Consider the following 26,698-nt stretch of genomic DNA (forward strand, 5'->3'; position numbering starts at 1 on the left):
TCTGGGAGAAAGCTTTTGGTTACAGAATCCTTAATCGCAAGTCAAAATTAACTTTTCTTTATACATATCGTACCTCTTGGCTGTGAACAGCGGCCTTTAATTGACCGGTGAGCTTTTTTGATCTTTGGTTGCACAAAGCAATGCCTGCTGCTTCTAACTAGGCCCGGGTGTGCCATTTAAAGAAGGCGATCAGGTATGAGCCAGCAAGCTTGAAGAATAAGATGGAATGAGGGCTATGATGGGTCTTGTAGTGCATTTAACTACATCACTGTGCACTGTTCATTTATTTACTTCGGTTACCATTTTTACCAGAAGAATCGACGTTGGAATACTTTTGTTTCCTTTTTCTTAGTTATAAAAAGTGCTGTTCTTTGTACTTCTGTGTTAACAGTACTGAAAATTGCATGTACAGTTCGCATACGCAGACACATATGTTAATCAAGAGAGACTATGTATGCATTTTACATGATGCTTATTATTATTTCTTTCTCATTTAGTCAAGATTGCTCAGAACAGGCCATGAGTGTTTGTTGTGAGGAAATAGTAAGATTTAGTTATTTTACTCTGTTATCATGTATGAAACGACATGGTAGCATTACACAGTATGGAATACTCTCTGTTGTGAATTTAGCTTGTCTGATTTGCCTTGAAATACTTTTCAACTGGATTGTAGTTATTTCTTTCCGCCACATTTGGGTGGCAGCAAGAATGGCTCAGGAAGAATTTTCTGGTCAGCTGTGTAGAAGGTTTCGCAGTTACACTGCGTAGTAAATCGCTCTTAACTGGCTGAGTTGATGTCTTTGTCAGTTTCATTTCGCTTCACTTGCTTTCTTCGAACTGAAAAGGTGCTTTAAAACTAAGCGATTGTGCAGTAGTGGGCAGTGCACGTTTACAGCTTATCAGCGAAGGGTTTCAGTGTAGAAATTCTAACAGGTTAACCGGTGGTCAGCGTAGCTTAGGTTCGTTTAATTAGCATTCTTCACTGTTTATGCAAATTAAACACAACAGATGAGAAGGTAAAGGGCTCCTCACAGGTTCAAGCATTTCAGACAGACACGAGCTATGAGTTTACATGGTGACAAGTTTGTGCCTGCATGGTGTAGCAGTTTGAGTGTTATGCACACAGTGCGAGAACAGCTGAAGTTTTTAGCAGAAGCCTTTGTGCCATTATTTCTGTCGCATTTTCAGCCAGAAAGCAAAGTCTACATGTGCAAATGTTTCTGAGGTGCATTTCTTGCTATGTTACCAACCACAGTATGTGGCTTTAGCAAATTGTCTAATGCAGAATGCACAGTACCATCACTGGAAGTGCATCATGCATTTTCACTGATAGCACATAAGGAACCCCAGGAGGTCGAAATTTCCGGAGCCCTCCACTGCGGCATCCCTCATAATCATATCGTTTCGGGACGTTAAACCCCAGCAATTATTATTATTACTTTCAGTTATGGTACTGTGATGGTACTGAAAAGGAAAAATGGAGGGGCTCGCTCGTGACATGAACTTGACACAGTCCCACATCTACAGCATGGCAGAAGGCAGGGAAGGAATTTCACTCGCAGGCCATAGTTGCGGCAAAGGGAGAGAGTTTCCATGTTGACTTTAGCTTGCCTTCTGTATATGGCGCCTTAGAACTACCAAAACCTTAACTGCAACCTAGTGAGGGGCCCTTCTATGGGTTGCTACAATAGCAGCTTCATGAAGTGCCTGCCCATGACGTGTCAGCATGCAATAAGTATACACACGCACAGTTTAAAGCTAGAGGGAGCTAATATTTGGGGTGCAGCAAAGTAGCTTGAGAAAGTGGGAAATAAAGCTCCTTACAGCTGAGGATTCTATGTAAAAAAATTGCAGGAATATTTCGTGGTATGCCTGCGTTGCATTAACTTCGACGAGTAAAGCTCTTGTTACTGTTGCATTATGCAGCGTCTTTTTGTGAAGCTCAAGGCCATTTATTATTCAGCTTGATTAAGCACTGGCATATATGTGTACATTAATATATATATATACAGTAATAAGTATGCACCTATTGCACTTCTTTGGTCATGTACATTTTATTACCTTTATGGATCTGTGTTTGTTGTGGTTATTGTTGTATACTGTCTACCAGTCATATGTGTACTTTTTTTTTTCTTCTTTACTAACGGAAGAGGCTCAGTACAACATCAGATAAATGCCTGTTAGGTTGTGCTCTGCCTCATTTCCGAACTTGTTTTCCGTAGGCTTCTCAAGATGCCCAAATTCTGAAACGACACAAATTTCTTTTTCTTTTGTAAGTGATGTGTGTGGTTCTTGTGCACTGTGTATAATGTTTGTCCCCCATGTTTTAAGCATGCATCACCCGTGGCTCCCATGCTGTTCTCTTACTTCATGTCTTTTTTTTTTTTTAATTTTTGCTGCGCAGTAGCACTGTCATTTCCGCACATGCTTCATTTTCAGCAGTCATTGCTCGAAGTTGTCGTTTTTCAATTATTTCATACGAGTATCGTGAAGAAGGCTGCTCACGTGCATATTTCTTGGATTTAATGAAAAGCACATTGGAAACATTGAAGCCTTGCAGCGCATCCACACATATAGGATTGTTCAGAAGCAACGGAAAAAGACATTTAATCATTTAGAATATACAGACTGTTACAAGATTTTACTATTACACAAATGCAAGGAAGTTACATTCTATAATTAAAATTTACAGTTGGTCTAGTTACTCTAATTACCAACAGGGGGCACTGGCTGCAACCAGTGACTCCACAACTTCGCGACAAGTATAACCACTCAGGCCCTAAAAGTTTTGTTCAAAGTACTTGGAAAGGAGTTTCACGGCTTTCATAGCATTCTTGTCTTCTGGGTCATAGTGTATACTTGTTAGCGCCAGTTTTGTGCATTTCTACACAAATCAACACAGTGGCGAAGCCACATTTCTTTACAACTCTAATTGAGCATACTCTTTCTGGAACATCTCAAGGTCAGTTTGGGCAGAATCACATCCTGGTTCTCAGAACTAACTCATTTACATGCCATGGTCTTTAGCAAAAAGTTTGGTGCACATACAGCAAGCATGATTAGCTAGCTAGGGATGCTAATTGTCTTTGGTCAAATCGTGCCTAGAGATCATACGCCGAGTATGTGACACGCACAGCTAATGGATAATAACTTTCACAAAGCAGTGGGAATGCTCTCCTGCGATGCACACTGAAATAATAAAATAGGGATATTTGTGTGAAGTAGAAGCGCATCACAACTTTGTAATGTGAGAAATTAGTATGGTTCTGAAGAAAATATTTCAGCTTCATTTTAGCAGCATTCTAAGGAGTTGAGCATTAGACCTAGACTTCACATAATGTACTAGTACTGGCAACAGGCCCGTAGCCAGGGGGCCCCGCCCCCCTCCCCCCAAATTCTTATGATACATGGTGTTTTTCCGAAAATAAATAATGAAAATAGGCATTTTTCTCAAACAGTCAGGGCTTTCAGCAAGTGCCCCCCCCCCCCCGAAAAAAATTCCTGGCTACAGGCCTGACTGGCAATGAATTGCCTTGCTGACTCATCAGAGTTTCATCAGCGTATACTTATTTTAGAGTTTGTCGCTGACACCATACTTGATTCTTCAGTGTACTTCCCTTGCACCGCAATAATGGCATAATAAGAATTCATGAATGCTTAATTTTAACTTTTATTATTTTACACATTAGGGAAATACCTTGCATGCAAATTTATATCTCGGCAGTTCACTTATTTGTTAAACCACTCAAGTGCCAGCTTTTGCCAGTTCAATCTGCTGTACAGCCGCCCAAATCTTTAACTATCGTGCGCGATTGCCCAATTTTATGTGTGTCAGTGCCGTACGATGGAACCAAGTTACAAACAGGGCGAGAATAAGTGTGGAAAAAGAGCATTTGCGTCGCCAGATAACAAATGAACAATCTACATTTGTCAGGTTATCTCATGTGTGGGGCGTGTGATGTATCTGCAGATTTCATTTTCTCAGTTGCTTGCTCCTCTTCGGAATACTATAAGATACGAGCAAGACGCGCTGCCTGTTTGTCTGAAGTGAGTTAATGCAGGGTGACGTTCTCACGAAGGAACAGCCAAGCAGACAATGGGCCCAGCTGAGCACGCTTCGTGGGCATGCGCTTACTCTCGCCCTGTTTGCAACTTGGCTCCATCGTACGGCGCTGATGCACAAAAAAAGTCGGCGCTCGCACACGATAGTTAAAGGTTTGGGCAGCTGTACCTCTTGAACTTGGCATCAACTTAGTTGTACACCAACTTGTATGGGTATGTTTAGCAAACTCTTTTGCCACGAGCTGACGTTTACTTTTGAAAGTCAAACATGCATGGTCAAAGTTCAGTTTCTTAAGAAAGCCTACAAAGGCGTTTGCACAAAATTGTAGGTGCACTGTTAGGCTTCACTGTTTTGCCTGTACACCATATCTTTAATGGACTTTGCAGGCCTTTTATCAAACCTCTATATTTAGTGCAGTGGTTTGGTATTACTTCATCTTTTATGCTTGACAATGGAAAAAGTAAGGCATTTACACTCATCAAGATCAGGCAAAAACAAGGTAATGCACTGAGCACATTCTTCACGACTCTGTCATCTCTATACAGACACAGGGTGCATGTTCCAATTGCAGAAGGTTGTACATAATACTCTTCGCTACCTGTAAGCACACGCACAAGTTTTGAGGCATGTCTCTGTGATATGTTGCAATGCCCCAGGACTCGTTGAAGTCTCTCTTTACAACGAAAAATAGCCATTTGTTTACGAGAAATACCTTACTCCTTGGTATGCATGGCTGTCACTTGAAAGCTTGCCCTTCCTGCATCAGCACATTTTCATGAACATTTACTTTAGAAGATAGCATATATTTTGAATTTCAAAAAGGAAAAAGATAATTGAGGCCTTCTATTGTTAATTTTCTTGCTCTCGTGCTACCTTCATCATCTCATTAAAGCTGGAGTGGCACTTTTTATTAAATGCTTTACGTTATGCAGAGGTACAAAGTATTTTTAGTTTAAGTGTGGCCTCTTTTCTTTAACTAAGCATTTGACATCATGAAGGATAGTAACTTAACGTTTTAATAAGCCAAATTTTGCCAAGAGGCCCTAATAAAGCAATGGTAGCAAGGGATGTGCATTGGAACAGTACAGGATCTTGCATGGAACTCTTAGGCTCACCAACTTGGTACAAATAAAAGAAAAGGGTCACTGTATAAGTAACACTGAATAGTCACTCTTAGATTTCCCACTCTGTACTAATCTGATGTTGACACCGTCCCACTTTGAACACCTTGGTCTAAAATGCTCCCACAGGGATTGGGATTACACAGAACTCTGCTCCAAGTATAACTATTTCTATTATGATTTATATTGTAATGCTTTGCAATACAGTAAATGTGTGAGACCCCTTTTAACAAAACGCATCAAAGTTCTGGTTAAGATTTGTCTTTTGCGAAATAGTTTTTTTATGCTGTGCTGTAGTAACTGTAACTGTTCAAATGCATGTTGTTGGCTTTGTGAACAGCCAAACATTCTTAATTTGCAAAGTACCACCATTTATCACTTGCACGGCCTAATATTGAGCACTATATTTTAGATCTGTTAGTTCTGTAGTTTCACAGTGTAATTGCTAGATGGAAATCTGGTGCTAGTCACTGTGTGAAGTGCTGGTGACATGGCTAGTATGCAAATCTTTCTAGTTTGTGTGTCTGGAAGAGTGTTATTGTTAGGCTTGTGCTTGGGTTCATTCACTAACTGTAATTGCATGGCAAGTGAAATGAATTACCAGTCTGAGGAATGTAGTTAACAGCTCTATTCAAAGCTTTTGGGGCAGTCACATGGTGCACTTGAAAATCAATAAACAATTAATTTAAATAAGCCACAGTGTGTTTTGTCGGTAAACCCATTTTCATTTGTATAAAAATCCCATAGATCTGTTATGATTGATTTCCACATTGATTGAATTATTCAGCTTGAAATATTGTAGCACCAGGTTTCCCTCTAGTAATGTTAGCATGCAACTCTTTGTTTGAAAGTAGTGCTGAGAAATGCAAGTTAGGCAGGGTATCCTTGATGTCCTGCTGCCTGAATCAAACAAATCATGTCATCCATGCGAGAGAACATTTACAAGTTGCTGCTTTTTTGCTGCTCATGTTGTCCCAAGCTAAAATAAAATTGTCACCACTGCATTTTGTATTTTTTTCCCCCTCTGTCCCGATGCATGCTCAAGACATGGTGGACAATGTGTGTGCATGGTGTAGCATGCGTTGGCATGCTCATTTGTGTAGAAAAGCACATCATCATCATCATGTCACCAGTTATACAGGAAAGGAGATTAGTTTTAAGGGCTCATTTTTCTTTGTTAGACACAATATTAATGAGAACTAACAGACAGCAATGCCAAGGAAAGTATAGGGGGTGTTATTTGTAGTAATTAGAATATAAATGTGAAGAAAATAGAGTGGACGAAAAGATAACTTGCCGCCGGCAGGGACTGAACCTGCGATGGCGGCGAGTGTGGAACAGCCATGGCGAGTGAGTGCAGCCATGGCGGCGAGTGTGGAACACTCCTTTTTCTGCCTTTTTGGCGCCAAAAAGGCCAAAAAAGTGTTCCACACTCGCCGCCATGGCTGTGACTGGCGCTGACTGACATTCCTAAGTTTCAATCCACATATATACCCTATAAAGTGGACGGGGAGATGACCGCTGCCGTAGCTCAGTGGTAGAGCATCGGACGCGTTATTCGAAGGTCGCAGGTTCGGTCCCTGCCGGCAACAAGTTACCTTTTCGTCCACTTTACTTTCTTCACATTTATATTCTAATTACTACAAATAACAGCTCCTATACTTTCCTTGGCATTGCTGTCTGTTAGTTCTCATTATTACAGTTATACAGGCGGCATTCATGAAGTTTTGTGTTATGGAAAGGTATAAAAGTGAGTGTATTTCTCTTCAGTTTTGGTGGAACATAAAGAAAATTGTAACACAGAAAACCGCTTCATCATAGAAACAAAGATGGCAATGTCCCCCAGGAAATCTGGTTAAAGCACAAGCAGTGATGCAGTTATGGGTGCCAGGCACGTCAGCACCAGCTTGATATGAATCTCCTTGGCATTGGATCCCTTCAAATGCAGATAGCAATTTCCTGCTCATGTTTCAACCAACTTTCCCAATGGATGCTACCAGCATAGGTCGGCGAACTCGCTCATGAGTCGACTCACTCAGACTTGCTCAGACTCAGATCTAGCCGTGAGTCTGAGTCTGAGCGAGTCCGGGTGAGTAATATTTTGGTGAGTTTGAGTCCAAGTGAGTCCAGTTGTGATAAATTTCGGTGAGTCTGAGTCCGAGTGAGTCCGCTTGAGGAAAAGTTCAGTGAGTCTGAGTCAGAGTGAGCCCTAAGCGCGAAATATATTTGTTGAGTGAGTCTGAGTGAGCTCCACCCTTTTTTGCTGACCTATGGTTTTATCTAAACAACTTCAGCATTAATGTCAGCCTTATGTCGGCACACGTTTATTCTCCCGTCGACTCACACGTACTTCAACGTACTACAGGTGACACTCCCCGCAAGCTCTTTCACAGGTAGTTCTTGATAATAATATCTCGTGTGAGTTATGTCTTTCAATAAAAATGTCCTTACTGGATTGTCACCACTCATTACTTATATTTCAAGGTACGAGATTAAAAGGTGCCAAGTCGAGCACCATTTATGCGAGATATTGGCGTTGACACCATGGCTGAAAAAGGTAATTATGTGCTAACAGACTCGTGAGTCGACTCATTCAGACTCGGATAGAGCCATGAGTCTGAGTGAGCCCGAGTGAGTAATATTTTGATGAGTTTGAGTCCGAGTGAGTCCGGCTGAGAAAAATTTTAGTGAGTCTGAGTCCAAGTGAGTCCAGTTGAGGAAAAGTTCAGTGAGTCTTAGTCCGAGTGAGCTCTAAGGGCAAAATATATTTCATGAGTGAGTCTGAGGGAGCTCCACATTTTTTGCCGACCTATGGCTACCAGTAATGTTTTGTTAGCCATTTTCCACGGGACTTTTTAGAACGAATTTGTTGTTCCACAGAAACTATGGACATGCACTTATCTTGATGCCCATCATAGATGCCTTTTCCAAGCTTATGGTACAGATACATGAATGCCCTTATATGTAGCGTAAGCAAAAATTCTCTTTTCGCTGCTGCAGTTTAGTATTAAAACAGATGGTAGCTCAGTGGCATTCCTCAAACTAGTTAAAAGAATGAGTATGAGAACAAAGTACTGTTTTTTTTCTGTTAAAATTTGTAGCTTGCTTAGTTACACATTGGAAGTTGTACAGTTATTAGGCAGCTCTTTAATTATTTCACTGCTGTGGAATTTTGGGTAACAAGTATTACCATATTGGTTCTCGTACCCTATCTTAAATAATCTGTGAAGTTATTAGAACTTGCTTTTGGACTAGTTCGTAACTCATCATATTGAAGAAACTTGGCGCAACTTGGCATTCCCTCATTCATGCACACATTCACACACACGTGCACACAAGAACACTGTTTGTGGGTTGTGTTTTTGCGTGTGTGAATGTGTGAGTGAATGAGGGAATTCCAAGTTGCGCCAAGTTCTTTTCAATACTGTGGAGGTTGTTGCCGAAACACACTGTATAATGATGAGACGCATTTCAAAGAAGCTGTGCACAGTAGTGCAAAATGTCATCAATAGCAAATTCATGTTATGTTATAAATCTGTGTCTTGCTGCCTGGTTATGTTTAGCTGGACAAAACAGATTGCACTCCGCTATTCAGGAGAAGCACGCATTTGGAGAGTAAGTTACTTAGTTGTGGTAGTACAGCTGAGCGCTGGTTTCAAAGTACTGTACAGTGGTCATATGCAATACATGCTCTGGCAAAACATATTGCAGTGCTCAATTTCAGTGATAGTTTGGCACTGGCACTTCTGGGAGGAGCCTGGCTTTGTTAATTTCTTTTGCATAAATATTGCATAAATACTGTCGGCGTAGTGGACATTAGAAAGAGTTCGGTAACATTACGGTAAGCTAACATTGCCACACTTGAAGCTCCTCTTTAAGGGGTATTCAGACGGGGGAGAAATGCTCGGGGGAGACAGGGGGATTGCGGATCACGTGACCGCGACGTCACGGATTAGCGAGTGGGCGTGACCCCCCGCGCCTCCTCGGGGGAGACAGGGACCTTTTCCCCGAAAGGACAAACAATCCCCCGGCTGTGGGGGATATAGTGAAATTTCGGGCTCTTGTTTGGCCACATTGTTGCACTTGCTCCTGCAGAGAGCGGCAGCGGGTGTACGGTCTGCAGCTCGTCGTCAGCAGCTCGTCAAACGGGTGGTGCAAGCCACCAGAGTAGTCTAGTAACACTGGTCTCCCCCTCCGTTCGCCTCGTCCGTGTGAGTGGGGGCCATTTGTGGAGACTTCTCCTCGCGAGCTGACGTCACTAGGCTCCGCCTTTATCCCCCGAGCATTTCTCCCCCGTCTGAATACCCCTTTAGGTTACTACATTCATTACTGGTCAGTGTACTTTGCATTCAGAATGATTTTTGGGTGTACAAAAAAAGGCTGAGCATCGAAGAAATTTGAAAAACCAGTGGTTTATTTGATGCCTCAGAAAAATATGCACTCCGAGGCAAATATGATACCAAATCATAGTATAACAGCAGTTCAATAAGGTGCAGGTCTGTCGCAGAATCAGGTGTGTGCCCAAATTTTTGTGCCCAACAGTTCTGCATAGCCACTTTGCTGATTAACAAAATTCATTGTAAGGGCTTATGGCAAGGCTCCTGTAGTAAACCTTCTAACTGGTAAGCTTAAATGATCGAGAGCCTCTGCTCCCTTTCACTATCTTAATGCTTTTAAGTGACAAAAGCAGGTGAAATGCAGTACAGTGATGTATACTTATGACTAATTGTACTAGCAACTGCCTTCAGTTTGCCTGTTCCAAATAGCCGTACCAGCCACGATTCGCCACACAATCTTGCTCCTCCTTTTCACTGGACCCCACTACACAAGCTGATGGTAGGCTCAGTAGCATATGCACTGGCTTGGTATCTTCTAACACCATACTCTAGGTTGCAGGCTAATTCATGGCACACCTGAGTGCCATCTGTCTGGATGATGAACAATCTTGCGTAGCTTTTCAGGCTGTCTAATCTGCTTGTTCATTGTTGTGCAATACTAGTGATACATTATTACCAGTAATATAGTTAGAGGGAGGTCCTGCTTTTTGAAAAGTGTGATATAAGCAGTAACCAAAACTTCATTAATGGAGAGTTTTACTACAGTAAAACACGTGTTAGTGTTGGGGTGCTTCTCAGCGCTAAAGCTGACAGGGTGCACTGCATGGCACAAACTAATAATTTAGTATGGTGGACGGTAGAAATGCTTATGCCAACTTAGGTGCCATCTAGATGTTAAAATGCTAAAAAATGACAAGCCAAATCCACGTGACCTTGTATCACTTCGTTTCACCATGGAAAACATGGGACATCATGACTCAAATCTATAGCAGATACGAGCATTAGAGGTGAATAGATGAGCTTAACAGTGCTGGCTGATGACTGAATAGATCTGAAGTGGATGGCTCCCATTTTAACAGGCGCCACCATGTTGCCCAACATTTGACTCCTCTAGCGTGCGCTAGTGTTGAATTCTAAATATTGAAAACAGCCTACGTACATAAGAGCACAAACTGCTTTTGTTTATGTTCTGTGCATGCGCAATGTGGAGCACAATCCTAATGCTAAATCCTTGCGTTTGCTGCTTTCTGCTATACTAAAACTGTAGTATAGCTTCTTCATTTGTACAGGCAAGACAGAACTGAGCAGAAAGAGTGTCGGCACAATCAAGACAGAGCACCATGTATTCCCAAAACCAAACAGTTCCATGGCACCATTTACAGCATGGGCATGCAAGAAAGCTCTGCTGGCTACGTATGCTAGGCTAAAAACTGTTCGTGTCACGTTTTCAAACCTCGAGCTCAGTCTTATATCACAGCACCACATTAGAAAACACTGTTGTTTCTCATTATGACGCATTCACATTATTTGGCAAGATGACAGGTTTCCCATTTGTGCTAATATGTACCCTCTTATTGGCTGGTATATCAGAATTGTGCTACTTCAAGTTGTCTCTGTAACTATGTTTCCATTTCAGTGTAATGCATGCCTTGCCTCTTACTAGGCCCATTATAGTAGGTTCAGGTAAAACCAAGTTTTAGGCCTTCAGTAAAGACATGTCCTCCAATGGTATGGTTCAGACTAGATTCCATCAGTGCAGCAGACCATAAAATATATGAACCTAGAGAACAACCTTGCCACTCTATCCTCCTCCAGCCAGCTAATGCTTTAAGGTGATTGGTGCGTGGTACATGTGTCATAGCGATAATCCACATATAAAAAGCGTGCCAGTCTCCTCTATCCTTCCCACCTAACACTTAATACTTTGAGATGCAGTGTGTCATTCAACTACTTGCAATTGGCACGGCCCGATGCGCCACCTTTCTGATAACTCCAGTACGCAATGTTTCTTTGTTGGAATACGATAGATTGATCTTCATGGCATCGTCGTAACGCAGCCATCGTCACCGTCATGCTGTCATCATTCCCACATTGTTGTCGCCGATACCACCGTGCCATCATCGTCGACAAGGCATCCTCATTGCAGTTGTCTTGCTGCTGTTGTCACACATATGCCTGTGTTACATACACACACACACATTAGCTTGCGTTACACAGATATGTCGTGCCATATGGTAGCACTTTGCAGAACTGCAAAAGAGGGCAGCTACCTGCAAAAATGTTAATTCCTACAGTGCATGCGGCCTACGTATAGTACTTTATTTAATGTGCATTCAAGTGGGTTGACATAATAAACATAGTTGGCATAGTAAAAAGGAAAGGAGCACAAGTAAATGCAATATAGTAAGTAATTATGTAATGTTATTTGAGGAATTTGGAAGATAAGATACGCATTAATTGTGGCTAATTCTGCAGAGAATGAAACTTGCAGTGTCCCAAAGCAAATCTGTTAAAAGACCCAGGTGAGAGTACTGTGACAGGCTGGCACGTAACACAGCACTGTGAGTTCCTTGCTAAAGAGAATAAATGCTCATAAACTTAAAATTAGCGTCTATTGCTTGCACAGAATTGGAGTGGAAAGCATCTAGGTTGCAACTGATGCCATGAAATTGGAAAAGTAATCGTATTCACCGCTCCTAGGTTGCTAGAAAAACTTACATGACAACTTATTTGTCAGGAATGGCGAACTTGGAAATGCGCTGATGCCACTTTTGTTTGCATTTATTCTTATCGTCATCATCATCAGCCTGTCTACGCCCACTGCAGGGCAAAGGCCTCTCCCATGTTCCGCCAATCAACCCGGTCCTGTGCTTTCTGCTGCCACGTAATACCTGCAAACTTCTTAATCTCATCTACCCACCTAATTTTCTGTCTCCCCCTCACGCGTTTGCCATCTCTTGGAATCCAGTCAGTTACCCTTAATGACCACCGGTTATCCTGCCGACGTGCTACTTGCCCGGCCCATATCCATTTCTTCTTCTTGATTTCAACTATGATGTCCTTAACCCCCATTTGTTCCCTGACCCACTCTGCTCTCTTTCTGTCTCTTAAGGTTACACCTATCATTTTCCTTTCCATCGCTCGCTGCGTCGTCCTCAATTTAAGTTGAACCCTCTTTGTAAGTCTCCAGGTTTCTGCTCCGTAGGTAAGTACCGGTAAGATGCAGCTGTTATATACCTTCCTCTTGAGGGATAGTGGTAGATTACCATTCATGATTTGATAATGCTTGCCAAATGAGCCCCAACACATCCTTATTCTTCTAGTTATTTCACTCTCATGGTTCGGCTCCGCGGTTACTACCTGTCCTAAGTAGACGTACTCCTTTACAACTTCCAGTGTCTCGCCACCTATCGCAAAGCGCTGTTCTCTGCCAAGATTGTTCCACATTACTTTAGTTTTATGCATATTAATTTTCAGACCTACTCTTCTACTTTCCGTATCCAGTTCAGTAATCATGAGCTGCAATTCGTCTCCCGCGTTACTCATCAATGCAATGTCATCAGCGAATCGTAGGTTACTGAGATACTCTCCATTAACTCTTATCCCTAACTCTTCCCAATCTAGGGCCCTGAAAACCTCCTGTAAACACGCGGTGAATAACATTGGAGAGATCGTGTCTCCCTGCCGTACGCCCTTCTTTATTGGGATTCTGTCGCTTTCTTTATGGAGGACTATAGTGGCTGTGGATCCGCTGTAGATTTCTTCCATTATGTTTATATAGGCTTCGTCGATGCCTTGATTCCGCAGTGCTTGCATGACTGCTGATGTCTCCACCGAATCAAATGCCTTCTCGTGATCTATGAAGGCTATGTATAGGGGTTGGTTGTATTCCGCGCATTTCTCTATCACCTGATTGATAGTATGAATATGGTCTATTGTTGAGAATCCTGTACGAAATCCTGCCTGGTCCCTTGGTTGATTGAACTCTAATGTCGTATTAATTCTGTTAGCAATTACTTTTGTAAATAGCTTGTAGACAACGGACAGTAAGCTTATGGGCCTGTAATTTTTCAGGTCTTTGACATCCCCTTTCTTATGGATCAAGATGATGTTGGCATTCTTCCAAGGTTGTGGTATCCTCCCCGTCGAGAGGCACTTCGTATACAGGGTGGCCAGTTTCTCTAACATAATCTCTCCACCGTCTTTCAACAGGTCTGATGTTACCTGATCCTCACCAGCTGCTTTGCCTCTTTGCATTCCCTTTAGGGCTTTCTTTACTTCTCCTGTCAATACTGGTGGGATGTCAGATTCCTCTGCGCTATTACTCCTTCTTACGTTATCATCCTGAATGCCTCGGCTGCTGTACAGATCTCTGTAGAACTCTTCCGCTACCTCAAGTATTCTATCCATATTATTCTTATGTTACAAGGCTATGGATAGTTGTAATTTTTTGCATCTTTTTAGTTATTGCAGAAACCTGCTTAGTGTTGGTGTTTCAAAGTGATTTGTCAGACTAGTTCGAATCAAACTAACAATTTTTTGTATACTATATTATTTATTCTTTAATAAAAATTTATTGTTTCACTGTCAGTTATTCATTGCAAAGGTGGCAGTTCAGGAGCATTTCCAAGGGACTGCAGTTTTGCCTGCCAGAGCACCTATTTTGTTGCAAGAAATTCGGTCATGGAGTTACGTTTCGGGTTTGCACTTTGCTCTATCATCTTTCCACTTTATCCTGAAGAATGTTCTTGAAGAAGGAATCACATTTAGCGGCATGCTCATGGTTTCTCATAGAAGCGTTAAAATCCCTTGGAGTAAAGCTGGGTCCACGCAATACAGACTACAGTTAGTGATTAGTATGTAACCATTCATTTTGTTCTTGGTACTGAGTAACTTCTTAGCTAACTATGTGTGAGTAGCTTTGAAATGCCTAAAATTTCTCCATGTCACCAATTTCCCTCATAGCTTATTGGTGCTAAAAAAAATACAGGAGCACATTCACCATGAAACAAATTATTTGTATGATCAGCAGAAATTGACTGAATTCATATATTTTTATATGTTGTGCACCCTCGTCTGGACATGCTTTGCTGTTTGTCCCTGTTTTATAGTAGCTTGAAACTCTTAAAAGAAATCTTTAATCAAGCATGCTTCGTGAGCTTTCTTGATAAAGCTGGAATAGCACATTGTAATAGCGTGCACCAGTGGACTGGCTACACATGGGATTTATGTAATGTGATCAGGAAAAGTGTTTTTTTTTTATTCTAAAAGCTAGTGAAAGTTTATATTACATTTAAGGAAATGCTGTGAGTGTTCAAAAACCTACAAGCAACTTGGAGACTCAGTTCGATTTTTGCTAACATTTTACACTGCTGCAACATAGTCCTTGTAATTCATTTTTGATCTTGTGAGAACATAGCACATATAGATTGATGTGCAAGTTCCCTTGTTGTTCACGAAGAGGATGTATTAAATAGAGAGTAGTGTACGTATGGCTTGTATGTTATGTAAGGTGACTTCCAGACACTCGTGTATGTGTCACGATGGTTGTGTATATACAGTGCTTTCCTTTTCTTGAAAAGTTTTGTATGATTACTGTTTGCATGTTGCCTTGCTTTTGATGAAGTCAAAATTGTGAGTAACTCGCACCATGACTAGTGATTGTATGTGTCTTTTTCAGGATAATGGTACTTCCAAGGCCAAGTGTGGAGTGGCAGAAGTGGGCCGAGGGCCAGTGAACATGCTGAGCCTGACGGTTTCGAGTCTACAACAAGCAGGTCTGCCTACAGTGACAGTGTTCCCGGCTGGGCAAGCTCCCATGGTCCAGTCGGGGCCCCTGCTCAACTATGGAACCCTGCCCTCTGTGAACCCCCCACAGCTGGTCATGGGCATGATGCCATCCCTGGGTCTGCTGGGTATGCCTATGCACAATGTTGTCACTGCACAGCCGCAATCCATCACTGTGCTGCAGGAACCATGCCCAACCATACAACAACCACAGCAGCAGCTTCACTCACAGCCTCAACTACAAACACAGCCTCAACTGCAGCCACAACATCAGCTGCAACCTCAGCTACAGCTTCAGACTCAGCCACAGCCACAGCCTCAACTCCAGCCTCAGCGCCTTTTGCAGCCACGGCCACAGACACAGCCTAAGCTGCAACCACAGTCGCATCCACAAGTTGATTCGCAGTTAACACCACAGCCATCTCCACCGCTACCGTCGCCACAACAGATGGTGTCTGACCAGCACAAGCTCGTTACACCTGTGGCACCTATAGAACCTTTGCTAGAATCAGTGGTTATGCAGCATGGTGGCACAACAAATCCTGACGACAGCTCAGGGTTAGAGCTTTGTGCTCCAGCAATGTGTTTCGAGACTGAAAGAGAGCTGTCGGTCGAGGAGTGCAAGACGGGGTTCCTCAGTGACGAAGTGGCATTTACAGCAGCAACGACAGCAGCAGAGTCCAACCAATCGACCAGCGAAGAAGAGGCTGATGAGCAGTTGCCAAGGCCTGGCACTGTGGGCTTTCCAGCGCACATGAACGCTGTTCCAGCATATGAAAGTGAAGATGTTCCGGTGTCTTCAGAAAATGACTTTACACACGTGCACAGCGTTGGGGTGCAGAGCATCTCCGTGGAAGCGGGCGAAGGCAGCCCGTCAGTGTCGTCCACCGTTCCCATCCACACGGGATCGACCCATGAAGTGAGTCGGGCACACTTTGAGTGGACAGCTTATGGAACTGAACAGGAAGGCCACATATCGTCCAGCACAGGGACTGGCGACGACCCTGGCTGTGTTGCTTCTGTGGACTCGAGCCATACGCAGCTGAGGCAGCATGAGTGTGCCAGTGAGGAGACCCTGGTGGAAGAAGGACAGCCTTCCCTGGGAGGGACGAGCAGTAGTGGGGATTCAGGTGTAGATTCAAGTCATGAGTTGCAACGGACAAACGTGACCTGTGTGGAGTCGTTAGAGGGTGATGATATCAGTAGTGTTATGAAGCAAAAGGCCAAGAAGGACCCCAAGCGTAGAAGGCGGGAACTGCTTTTCCTTACCCAGGATGAGTTTAGAGATGACTCGGCTGGTAAGTTTACAAATGGTGTACGTGCACTTTTGTAATGCCTCTTTTAAGGGAAATTTCCCCTTGTGTGGCTAGACAGGTGTATTCTCCAGTTTTGCCTTTTTCAAAGCCTTGCGCCAGGAGATTGCAGAGGATTTTCTTCTGTTATATTAGTGATGTGTTTAAGTCACTCTGGCTCCTCAAGCTGTGTGGATGATGAAAAGTTATAAATGTACCATCAGATTTATCAACTGTGCAAAAAAGCTGAAACTGAAAGATATGAAGATAAGGATCTTACACCATATCTTTGCGAAGATTGATGGCAGAAAAGAAATGACGTGTTCCATTTAACATTGTCCCGGACTGTACAAAAAAACCATGCAGCCTTGCATGCTTCTTGCTTGCACCTTCGCTTGACGCTTCTGTCACTCGAAACTCTCGCTGGTTTCTCATTTCAAGCAGAAGATGAGCCAGAATCTCCTCCACTGCCTCCACAACCACGCACATTTGACATCGGGGACCTGGTGTGGGGTCAGAGCAAGGGCTTTCCCTCATGGCCGGGCAAGCTGGTGCGACCAGACCAAGTGCGTGGCCACCACATCATCTCTGAGGATGGCAAGGTTGGAACCTTGCATTTTGATTTCAGTGATCTCTGTCTGCCTTGCTTTTGAAGAGTTAGAGAAATGCCTTGAGGCAATGATGCAGTCAAAGTTGTTGCCTTCTGTGCTTCTCTGCACCATGCTTTCATTTCTTTCATTCGAGTGTGATGTACAGCAACCATTTATTTTAAGGACTTGTAACGAGACAGAGGTTCACAAGAATATCAAGACTTGCATGCAAAGCTCCATAGGGAACCATTTTAAGTTGAATGAATTTTAGGCTGTCTGTATTCATGTTAAAAAGGGCTTTGCTGCTTAGTTTTAGTGCTTGAAATCAAATAGAAAGTTTGTTGGAAATGTGTTGGTTGGGAGGGGACAGTGCAAGTATATAGTTTAAAGTTGGGCACCAGCTAGAGAAATTTAAAAATAAAAGGACATTTCAGCTTGAATATGTGATAGCCTTGTTCATGATGATGATGAGCGATAAAGAATTCCAGCATTTATTGAAAAATGTCTTCAGCACACTGCCTTAATTGTCATAGTTGTGAGCTGTCTTTGAGTTTTGTCTTCATGTTAACGTAGAATACTGTTGGGCTAGTTAGTGCATATCAACTCGCTTGTCAGGCATAACATTACCCAGGGATTGTAGACAGAAAAGCAATATTCTTGCTTTCTTTGTCTTTCCTCTGTCAGATAAAGCCAGCCAGAGCAGTCTTAAATGTGTGGCAGAATATTTCCATCTGCTCAATGATATGTTCTCTTTCTCTCGTTCTCTCTCTCTCTCTCTAACATGCACATGTGGACAGCTCTGGGTGCAGTGGTTTGGTGACCACACCTTCACCCAAGTGGAGCCGGACAAGCTGAAGACCTTGTCTGAGGGGCTTGAGGCCCACCACAGAGCTCGCAAGAAGCACCGAAGGTGTGTGTACATGGAACACCTCACTGTTTTTTCTTAATTATACAGCTTCAAGCAGCTAACCATTCTCAATTAATATTTGGTCCAAAACAGTATCAACAGCGTAATAAATTAACCGTTATGCACACATGTCTATGTTGTATACACACCACCATAAACTTAGGGCCCCTGACAGCAAAATTTTGTTGGTGACTTTTTTACTGTAATTTGTAGCTTTGTGCCTGGTAATCCCTAAGTTAAATCGTAAATGCTCTAGCGTATCGTATAACTAATTCTAGCGTAGTTAATTGTGACCATTTTAGCGTCACTTCAAAACGCCCGCCTAAAAACCACAAGAAACTAGCACCCCATGCGGGGGAGCGTCAGAGACCACGTGCACTCAAGCTGTGGTGACGTTGAAAGCGCGGTTTTCAAATCGGGGCCCCGCGCGCGGTAGAGATTGAAAGTATGTGGGTGCCTCGGTATGGGTTAAACCTGTTAAGCATGTGTCCCTTCACGAAAACTACCTCGAGAGCAGCCCGATAACAAAGCGAGAGGGGTGCGGAACAATAGGCCTCGCCGGGTGCCAGTCGCCAGTCAGTCGTCGTATTGTGCACGTGCACCCCACAAACCTTCCATGACGTCCACAATACTTGCCTCACTCGTGGAACGTCACACGGGGCCTCTATCTACGTCACACCAGGATGTCGCGAGGTGCAGCCAACCCAAATGAGCACTCACGCTTACTTTTAAAACCAAATTAAGATATCTTAAAGGCAACGTTCGTCACTAATAATCAGTCAGATGTGTCCCCGTATACAGGAAAGTCAAACAATAAAAACATCTCGAGGTTTCAATTTTGGTGTCAGGGGTCCTTTAAGACGTGAGCGCATGGTGGTTATTCGTGTCTGTGGCCATCTGGACAACCTACATTTGCCCTAGGAAGTCAAAAAGTGTGAACTATGACTTAAAAAGCATTAAGAATATAAAGAGGGAGCAGTGAGCATTTTTTGGATCACCCTCAAGTTTTCGCAAGGTGATGACAGCGCCAATGAGAAGGAAATGTTATTTCATAGTGTTTTTTGCAGCAACTTTTCACAGTCATGAAGATTATTTCGACATGAAAAGGCTTCTGGAAAAGAGGCTTGCCTTCATATAGAAAACTGTCAGTAGCTGGGAAGGAGAACAGGCTGCCTGTATTGTTTTAAAGGGGTACTGACGCGAAAATTCTCAGTTGCCGTTTTTCTGCGTCAAATGAAGGGCCAAGCCTTCAAGAGCCTAGAAAATGTACTGCTAACCATGAGTGAACTCTAGAAAAGTAATTACAGTGTGTTTTTAAAAGCTAGTTTCGGTTCCTACTGTACCCTGACATCACAACACGGTCGGAGCTCCTCGTCACGTGCTCATGCAAGATGCTGTGACGTTTCCGCAGCAGTTCCGCACCGTTGGTGACAGAGAAGCGGCCATGTTGAATGTTTTTGTGACACACGAGCGGCCATTTTGGAAGTTTTGGTACCTGATGTCATCACAACTAACCACACATGCGTGAAGTCACCAGAATTAGTACTGTAGCCTGACGTCAAGCTAGTGCCGATGTCGGTAGGTGCGCCATGGGAAAAATGGCATTAATATCAAAATAAAATATCCTATCAGCGTTTACTGAGCTTCACACTTGCTCAGATCTGTCTCAACATACAGTAGATTTGTATGGCAGAGTAAACTCACCTCCAAAAAATGGTGTCAGTACCCCTTTAATGCCAACCGACTTTCACATGAATATCAGAATGCAATAACTTTGGCTTCCTGTGAATGAGATTTATGCCGAATGTTACCTTGAGTTCTTATTTGTAATGTTTGCTCTTCTTCGTATTGAAAACCTGCAAATCGTAATTCGCAATGTGAGCGCAAGTGATTATATGTTTACAACAATTTTGTTAATCAACTAACGTAAAAATTTAGATTGAAAGTTGCTTTGCCTTGTCCCTCATAAGGCAGTGAAACATGCAAGAGAGCCGAATTGCCTTGTGTAATTTTGAAACATTGTGTTTAGTTGGCAACCATAGTTCATTACACACCGCAAGGTAATGCTTCTGAAGATTACTTTATATATCATTGCTGTAAACAGGTTGCCCAGTTTTGCAGAAACAGAATGAGTGGCTCATAAGTTGACTACATTAGGTTGTGCCTTTCTTCAATTATGAAAAGGCAAAAAAAGAATATTATTCTCTACTGTCCAATCCTATGTGACCACTGCATTTTGCCATTGCGGTTGTGGTACTCACTCACTAACCTGCTGGGTCTTTCTTCTTTTCTCACAATTCTTGATTTACGATAAAAACAGCATTTTCGCCACCTTCTGCCCAGGGGTCGCAAGCTGAATGGCAACCTGGAAAATGCCATTCAGGAGGCCATGATGGAGCTGGACCGACAGACTGGCACCGTTCTTCCTTGACCATCGCTCCGCCACTTTTTATTGCTACTGTCATCACCTTTTATCTACTCAAAATGAGCTAGAATGCCCAAGCACAAGCTAGGGCATGTTCAGGGTTATACAGTGGCACCAATTAACATGGTTCCTGACGACTTGTACATGTTCTTTCCTTGCTTGAATGAGACTTAAGAGCCACATTTGTACTTCTCCGTTGACATGCCTGGTGCTCACAACGCACCTAAAGATGTCAAAAGGACGTTTGTGGTTGAATGAATGCCTATCCTCTCTGGCTGTAAATGCTAGCTATGCAACAGCAAACAGTCTTGTAACTTCTTCGTGCTGCCTGCAACTTGAATAACCTCAAGATGTAGCCACAATGGAATGGGGGCATAACTTCGCAGTGCATTCTGAAAACTGCACCAACAGAACAGAGGTGTAGCAGTATTAGTATAAAGATTAGAGATGTAAAACTCGATAAGATATTCAAATCAAGAAAGGGAACGATTAGGACAGCGAGAAAAATGGACTTGAGAAGTGATCAAAAGAAAGTTGAAACTCGTGCTGTTCTCGCTGTAGCATTTGCATGCGACGTGCTGATTGGTGCCACTGTTTAATCGGGAGGCATGTTCTCTGGCCTCGGCTTGCAGCATTTTGGAGCTCATGTCGAGTGTGATGGTTCACGCACATACCAGTGCAGCTTCATTTCCTGCACATGTCATCGCTTCTTGTTTTAGATGCTTAGCTCCGAGCCATTCATTGTTTTTCTCCAACCAGTTTAACCCTTGGCAACTGTATTTGTTGTTTGCCTCGAGGAGTATTCGTTAATGTCTTGGGAGAGGAATTGCAATTCTTTGAGGCTGATTGATTTATTTTCAACCCTTTGTTGTTTCTCCATGTGCAGAGTTGCGCAGCATTAATGAAGCGCGGGTAGGTGCTCACTGTTTGTGACATTAAGTTATGGCAAAATGAATTGAGATGCTGTCAGTCACGTTAATTTTATCGTGCGACATCCGTGATAAATTTGATTTTTGGACGTCATGGTGATTTGGAAATTATTATAATGAGAGGGAGAGAAAACAATATCTTGGAAGTAAGAGTCGTTTTTTTTTTTCCAGGTCAACAGTGTGGAAAAGTGGCTTACATAAATTTGCTCGATTCTGTGCATTGTCCAAATACTAATAGGAAACTTAGATTTCCTTTGTAGTCAGTGACTGAAATTGCATTTTGGTGCCTTAATGACGCAGAGCAAGGACAAACTGAAAGCACATGGATGCTTCATTTCTATTGTAGCTTCTTTCTCTAAACGAATGGATGGAAAATCTTTCGCTTTTATGTAGGTGCAAGAACAAGCACAATGTCTTTTTGATGTTGAAGTATTGTACCGTGACGTCCTGGTGATGGCTTATGAGCGCATATACCAGACCATCACACATTGTTTCAGTACCCTTACTAAGCATAGAAGTATGTCTTGATTTTTCCGAGTGTCCCTGCAAGGAACACAGCAGTGTTTTTCTATTTATTTTTATTAAGTAAGGCTGTGGAGTAGTAGTGAGATTAGGCATTGTGACATGCCAGCCCTGCTTAGTAATGTCTTAATTTATTCGATTTATCGCCATTCTTTTTCTTTTTTATCGTTTTTCTTTTTCATTTTAGTCATTGTTGCAAGCTGCTTCGTTTCAGCTGTATATTTGAATTTTGTTGTAGAAAGAAAAACTCCAGGCTCTCCTCCCCCAAGACATTATTGAAGACTTGGCACCCCCCACTCTCCATCCCATTCCCTGTTGCTTTCAACGTGTAGACTGTAAAGAAGAGTTTGAGCTTGCTACACATGTGTACAGTAGAGATTTGCAGAGAAGTTGATGAATATAGCGGAGGAGTACGAGAAAAAAAAACTATGAAGAGTGGAGATCTTTTTATACAGATGCTATATAAATATAAATATATATATGTATACATATAAATATATAAATATTATAAATATTATATATATATTATATATGACAGCGTTGCTGTTGACGTTTGCTGTTCGTCGTTTGTTCGGTCATTTTTTTCTTTGCGTTTGTTTTTTTCTTTGCAGGATACCCGATTCCCCTGTTTCCATTACCTCCTCCCCCGCGTAACCTCCTGCCTGTTGAGGACAGTTGGTCCTAAAAAGTTGTTTTTTACATTTCACATTTTTTCCTGCTGTGAGATTGAATGGTGCGTCGAAGGTGGTCGGACTGACGCTGAGTTATGAATTTTGCCTGTTTTTTGGGTTCGGATTTCTTTTGCGTAGAAGTACTAATCTGTAGGCGTTTGATTAGCCCACCCCTGTTTGGTTGTTGCTGAGGCAGGCTGAAGCGAGTGACAGAGGAAGGCAGCCAGAAGTTGTACTACAGCTTGACCCAGAGCCAATATACGGCTCTGGCTTGACCATTATGCAGATTATTGAGATGCAATTTTTGCAGCATTTTTAAATTGCTCTCTGCATTTGTCCTGGATCGTAGCAAATATCCTCAATAATGACACCACTGGCCATAAAGGTCCTTTCATTTACTGCTTCAAAGAAATGTAGCTGTTGAGAATTAATGAGCAGTTATTTCGGGCTCAGTGTTTCCTAATAACAGCCATAAGCAATGTGGGAGAAAACCTTAAAATTGTGCACAGTCAGTAATCGCTCATAATATAGGCATTCGAACCTGATGTTTCCGAATAGCTTTTGCATTTGAACATTTTGCATGATAGAGCACTTGTATGCTTGGCATAGATGTTAAATTCCTGTGACCTGTGAGACAAAAATTCAGCTGTTTCTTACCAGATATATTATTCATTATGTCCAATATCTGAAGTAAAAGGATTGCAGTATGTTGGAAGAAGCTAGATTGTCTGAGTGAAGCATTTTTTGCCGAGGATACACACCATCAACATTCGTTACTCGGTGTTCAGCAGATGAAATGCAGATCCAATTTAACGTTTCTGCATCCCTAGTGTGTGAAATTCTCCTCTTTAATATTAGTTGAAACCTTTGCCATCATATTCGGAGAGTTTTTGAGATTTCATTTTTAGGCTTTTTTTGTCATTGCATTGCAAGTGTTCACTTAATTATGCCTGGCTCCGAGGCAATAATGCTGAAAAGCTTATCATTTTTCCATGTTGTGGTACTTAAAGAAAGAAGGAATTGTCTTTTCTTCTTTAAGTTTATTTTAAAATGAGAATCGTTTGTGAATGATTTGTGTCAGAAGTAGTCTTCTTAGTATATACCAGTGGTACAATTAAGTTTTGACAGAATGCTGCTGTGGCAATATAATCCACATAGTATGCTGCACAGGGATTAGGCCTAGCACAACACCACTGCAAGCAAAAGCTTAAGTCTCGCTGCTTCTTGCAGATGTGTCGAAGGCTAAAGTCACTTTACGGTCAGTATTTGCTACGTTACTTGGATGCACGTCGCGGAGCACATGTTTTGCTGACATTACATGTTGGTACACATGAGTGGCAGCCCCACTGAACATGTTAAATTTCCAACACATTTTCATCATTGTGTTGCCCAGTATTGGTGCTTCCATTTTACATTATATGGTGAACATGCTGTAATTTCTTCTGAAATGTGTTGAATGCTGTTACCGGTGAAAGATATGCTCCATAGTACATGTTACAGTTTGAAAATAGCACTGTTTTCACAGCATAAAATGGACATACTCATACTCGGACTGCAACACAGAAAAAGCGCTGGAAAGGCTTTCTTTGGGGTTGCCGCTTAATAAGAACTTGAATCTCATTCTCACAAAGCTTCTGTATCACTTAAGCTTTGTTGAAAATTACTTTGTGGTGCTTTGAATATATCAGTGATACTACATTTTCACGTCATATCTTCTTTACCTTCTTTTGTCATTAAAGTCACCATTATTAATCAGAGCAGCAAATATCATATGTAGTGGTGTGCCTGAAATGCCTTGAGTCCTAAGATTTTGGCATTGATTCATGGTGGCACAGAGCAAAAACTGTACCATTTCTTGTAGGGCGAAGATAATATCAGTTAACAGCAGACTGCACTACCCGATCACCTCCACATGGGGTCATGCTAGGTCATATTATTCCTCACCTTGAAATAATTATACAACTGGGATGTTATCAGCAGGCTCTTCAGTTGAACCAGCTAATTCCACAACCTTAGGAAAGAATTGTGAAAATGATCCTTAAAATGTGCTAATATCTCAGTGCCTCTTCTCTGAGCTGAGATCATACAAGTTTTCAGAAAGTTCGAGTGCAGCTGGTAGGTGATATGCTGATGATATTTTTTTTCAGAGGTGCATGTCTGCAGTATTTTTTAAACAGGTTCTATCGAGTGATGATCATAGGCGCTGCGAGAGTCAGAAATGCGAAAAGTTGCTGTCATCTTGCGTTATTTTTTTGTCATAATTTTCTTTCCCCATGTCTGCTTTACCAGTGCTGTCCCGAGTGCCATGATTTGTCTATTGTAATCAAGTCCCGACAGTGCTGTGTTTTTAGTCAATCTGTTCTTCACCAAAGCAGGTGGCCACCTTCTGTGCTGCTTTCTTCACTGGCTTTTAAAAACTCGACGTCAGAACTGATGCAGAACCTGTGAGATAGCATGCATGCTGATGGAAGATGCTGCACAAGTAGTCGTGTATTTTACTTTTCTGTGTCTTTCTTTTAACCGAGGGATGGGTTGGCTGGAAGATGGTTGTTGAGCCTTCTGGCATGTCGTTTTGTGTTCGTAGCCGTTTGTAACTGCTGTTTTTTCATATGTGGATCCCACACAAGGACTGCGACTGAACTGCACAATAGGGCTTCCCAGCTCTGCACATGCCGCTGTGTGCGCACACCGTGCACACGTTTTAAAAAAGGATTTTGTTCCTTTAATTTACTGTCTTTTTTTTCTATTCTGTTCTTTCTCTAGCAGGAATGTTGGAAGTGAGATGCTATTTTGTTTTACACAGTACAACAATAAAAAGAGACGGAAAGCGAACATTCTTGTCTTCATTGACAATGGACTGGCTTGTGCCAAGTGTGGGTTACACAGTTTCAGCAAGATGGCGAATTGGGCAAGTTGGTAGATGTTCAAGGGACGCTAAAGAGAAACACTGAGACGGTTTAGATCGATAAATTGTGCGCTGAGAACTGTAATGTCGTTAATTCTGCCATCATAGGTTTATTGATTCAGGAGAAAATTGAGTTCATAGTTTCATTTTTAAATTTCGCGTCGAAATCTCCCCGCGTGATGTCGCGGATTTCAAAGTGTATTTATCGTATTTTGGTGCCATTGGCTCAACCAAATTACTCCAAACTTGGTATGTTAAGTCTATGGCCCCCTCTAAGGACAATGTACTTCATTTTTACCGATTAGGAACTACGTAGTCCGTAGTAGGCGCCGTCAAAACATGTGACATCACGGCGAATGCTGCAGAAACTTCAAGGTGGCGTCGCCACCCACATTTTGTATTTGCGCGTTTTCTCGCTTACTAAGCATGTTCTCGCAGCAAGCGTGGTGTTTTTGGTATCGTGAAAGAGTACTTTACCAATGCGAGAAAAATTGTTTTGCTCTTCAGTGCCCCTTTCATGTTTGAAAGTTAGTTGCACAGTTTAGCCATGTCATTGGCATCTGAGCTACAGTGTGCAGCAGGCTGCAGTATATGAAAGCAAGCACCGAACATTCTGCGGTCACTACAATTAAAAATGAGACCTTGCTTGCCAATGTGAGTGCATGGCAACATGAATTGTGCATTGTGGCAATTTCTGACAGTTTTGAAGCGCCTTGCACACCGCATCGTGTACACCCATTCCTGCGTTGAGCGTTGATGTGCCTCAGCGTAACCGAGCAAACAAGCACAGTGAAAGATAAAAGGGTGAGGAGGAATACCTCGCGTGTGCATTCACCAATCAACGAGTTCAGAACACGGTTACGTGGCATGGCATTCTGGCTTTTTCCGGTGCCACCAGATATATCTGCCATTCGCGCATTTCGGTGGAACTTTTTCACTCCTTGTCAACCGAATGTAAATTCTGCATCTCGGCAGAACTTTTTCTCTCCTTTACAGCCGAATGTAAATTCTGCAGAAATGAAGCTGATTTATGGTAGCTGATATAGGGTATGAGCCTGACAGGCCAATAGTGCCTTTGATACTAAAGAGACACTAAAGATAGCTTGACCCTCGAGGACCAGCAAGCCCGCATAGAAAGGTCCGAAGCAG

At 42.4% G+C, this 26,698-nt stretch overlaps 1 protein-coding gene across 2 annotated transcripts in view; it reads left to right on the top strand.

The window, feature by feature from the left end:
• The window catches only part of LOC119393332 (mucin-5AC), a 69,519-nt gene extending 44,043 nt beyond the window's left edge, over window positions 1-25,476 (top strand). Inside the window, exons 6-9 of one of the 2 annotated variants that reach the window (XM_037660300.2) lie at window positions 15,202-16,606; window positions 17,042-17,202; window positions 17,988-18,100; window positions 20,441-25,476. In XM_037660300.2, the coding sequence (XP_037516228.1) occupies window positions 15,202-16,606; window positions 17,042-17,202; window positions 17,988-18,100; window positions 20,441-20,528 (1,767 nt within the window). In that variant the 3' untranslated portion in view covers window positions 20,529-25,476. The remainder of the gene's footprint in view (window positions 1-15,201; window positions 16,607-17,041; window positions 17,203-17,987; window positions 18,101-20,440) is intronic. The other variant, XM_037660301.2, reaches the window with a different exon arrangement.
• The last annotated feature ends 1,222 nt before the right edge of the window (window positions 25,477-26,698 follow it).

This window comes from Rhipicephalus sanguineus, chromosome 5, assembly GCF_013339695.2.
Source record: "Rhipicephalus sanguineus isolate Rsan-2018 chromosome 5, BIME_Rsan_1.4, whole genome shotgun sequence".
Lineage (NCBI taxonomy): Eukaryota > Metazoa > Arthropoda > Arachnida > Ixodida > Ixodidae > Rhipicephalus > Rhipicephalus sanguineus.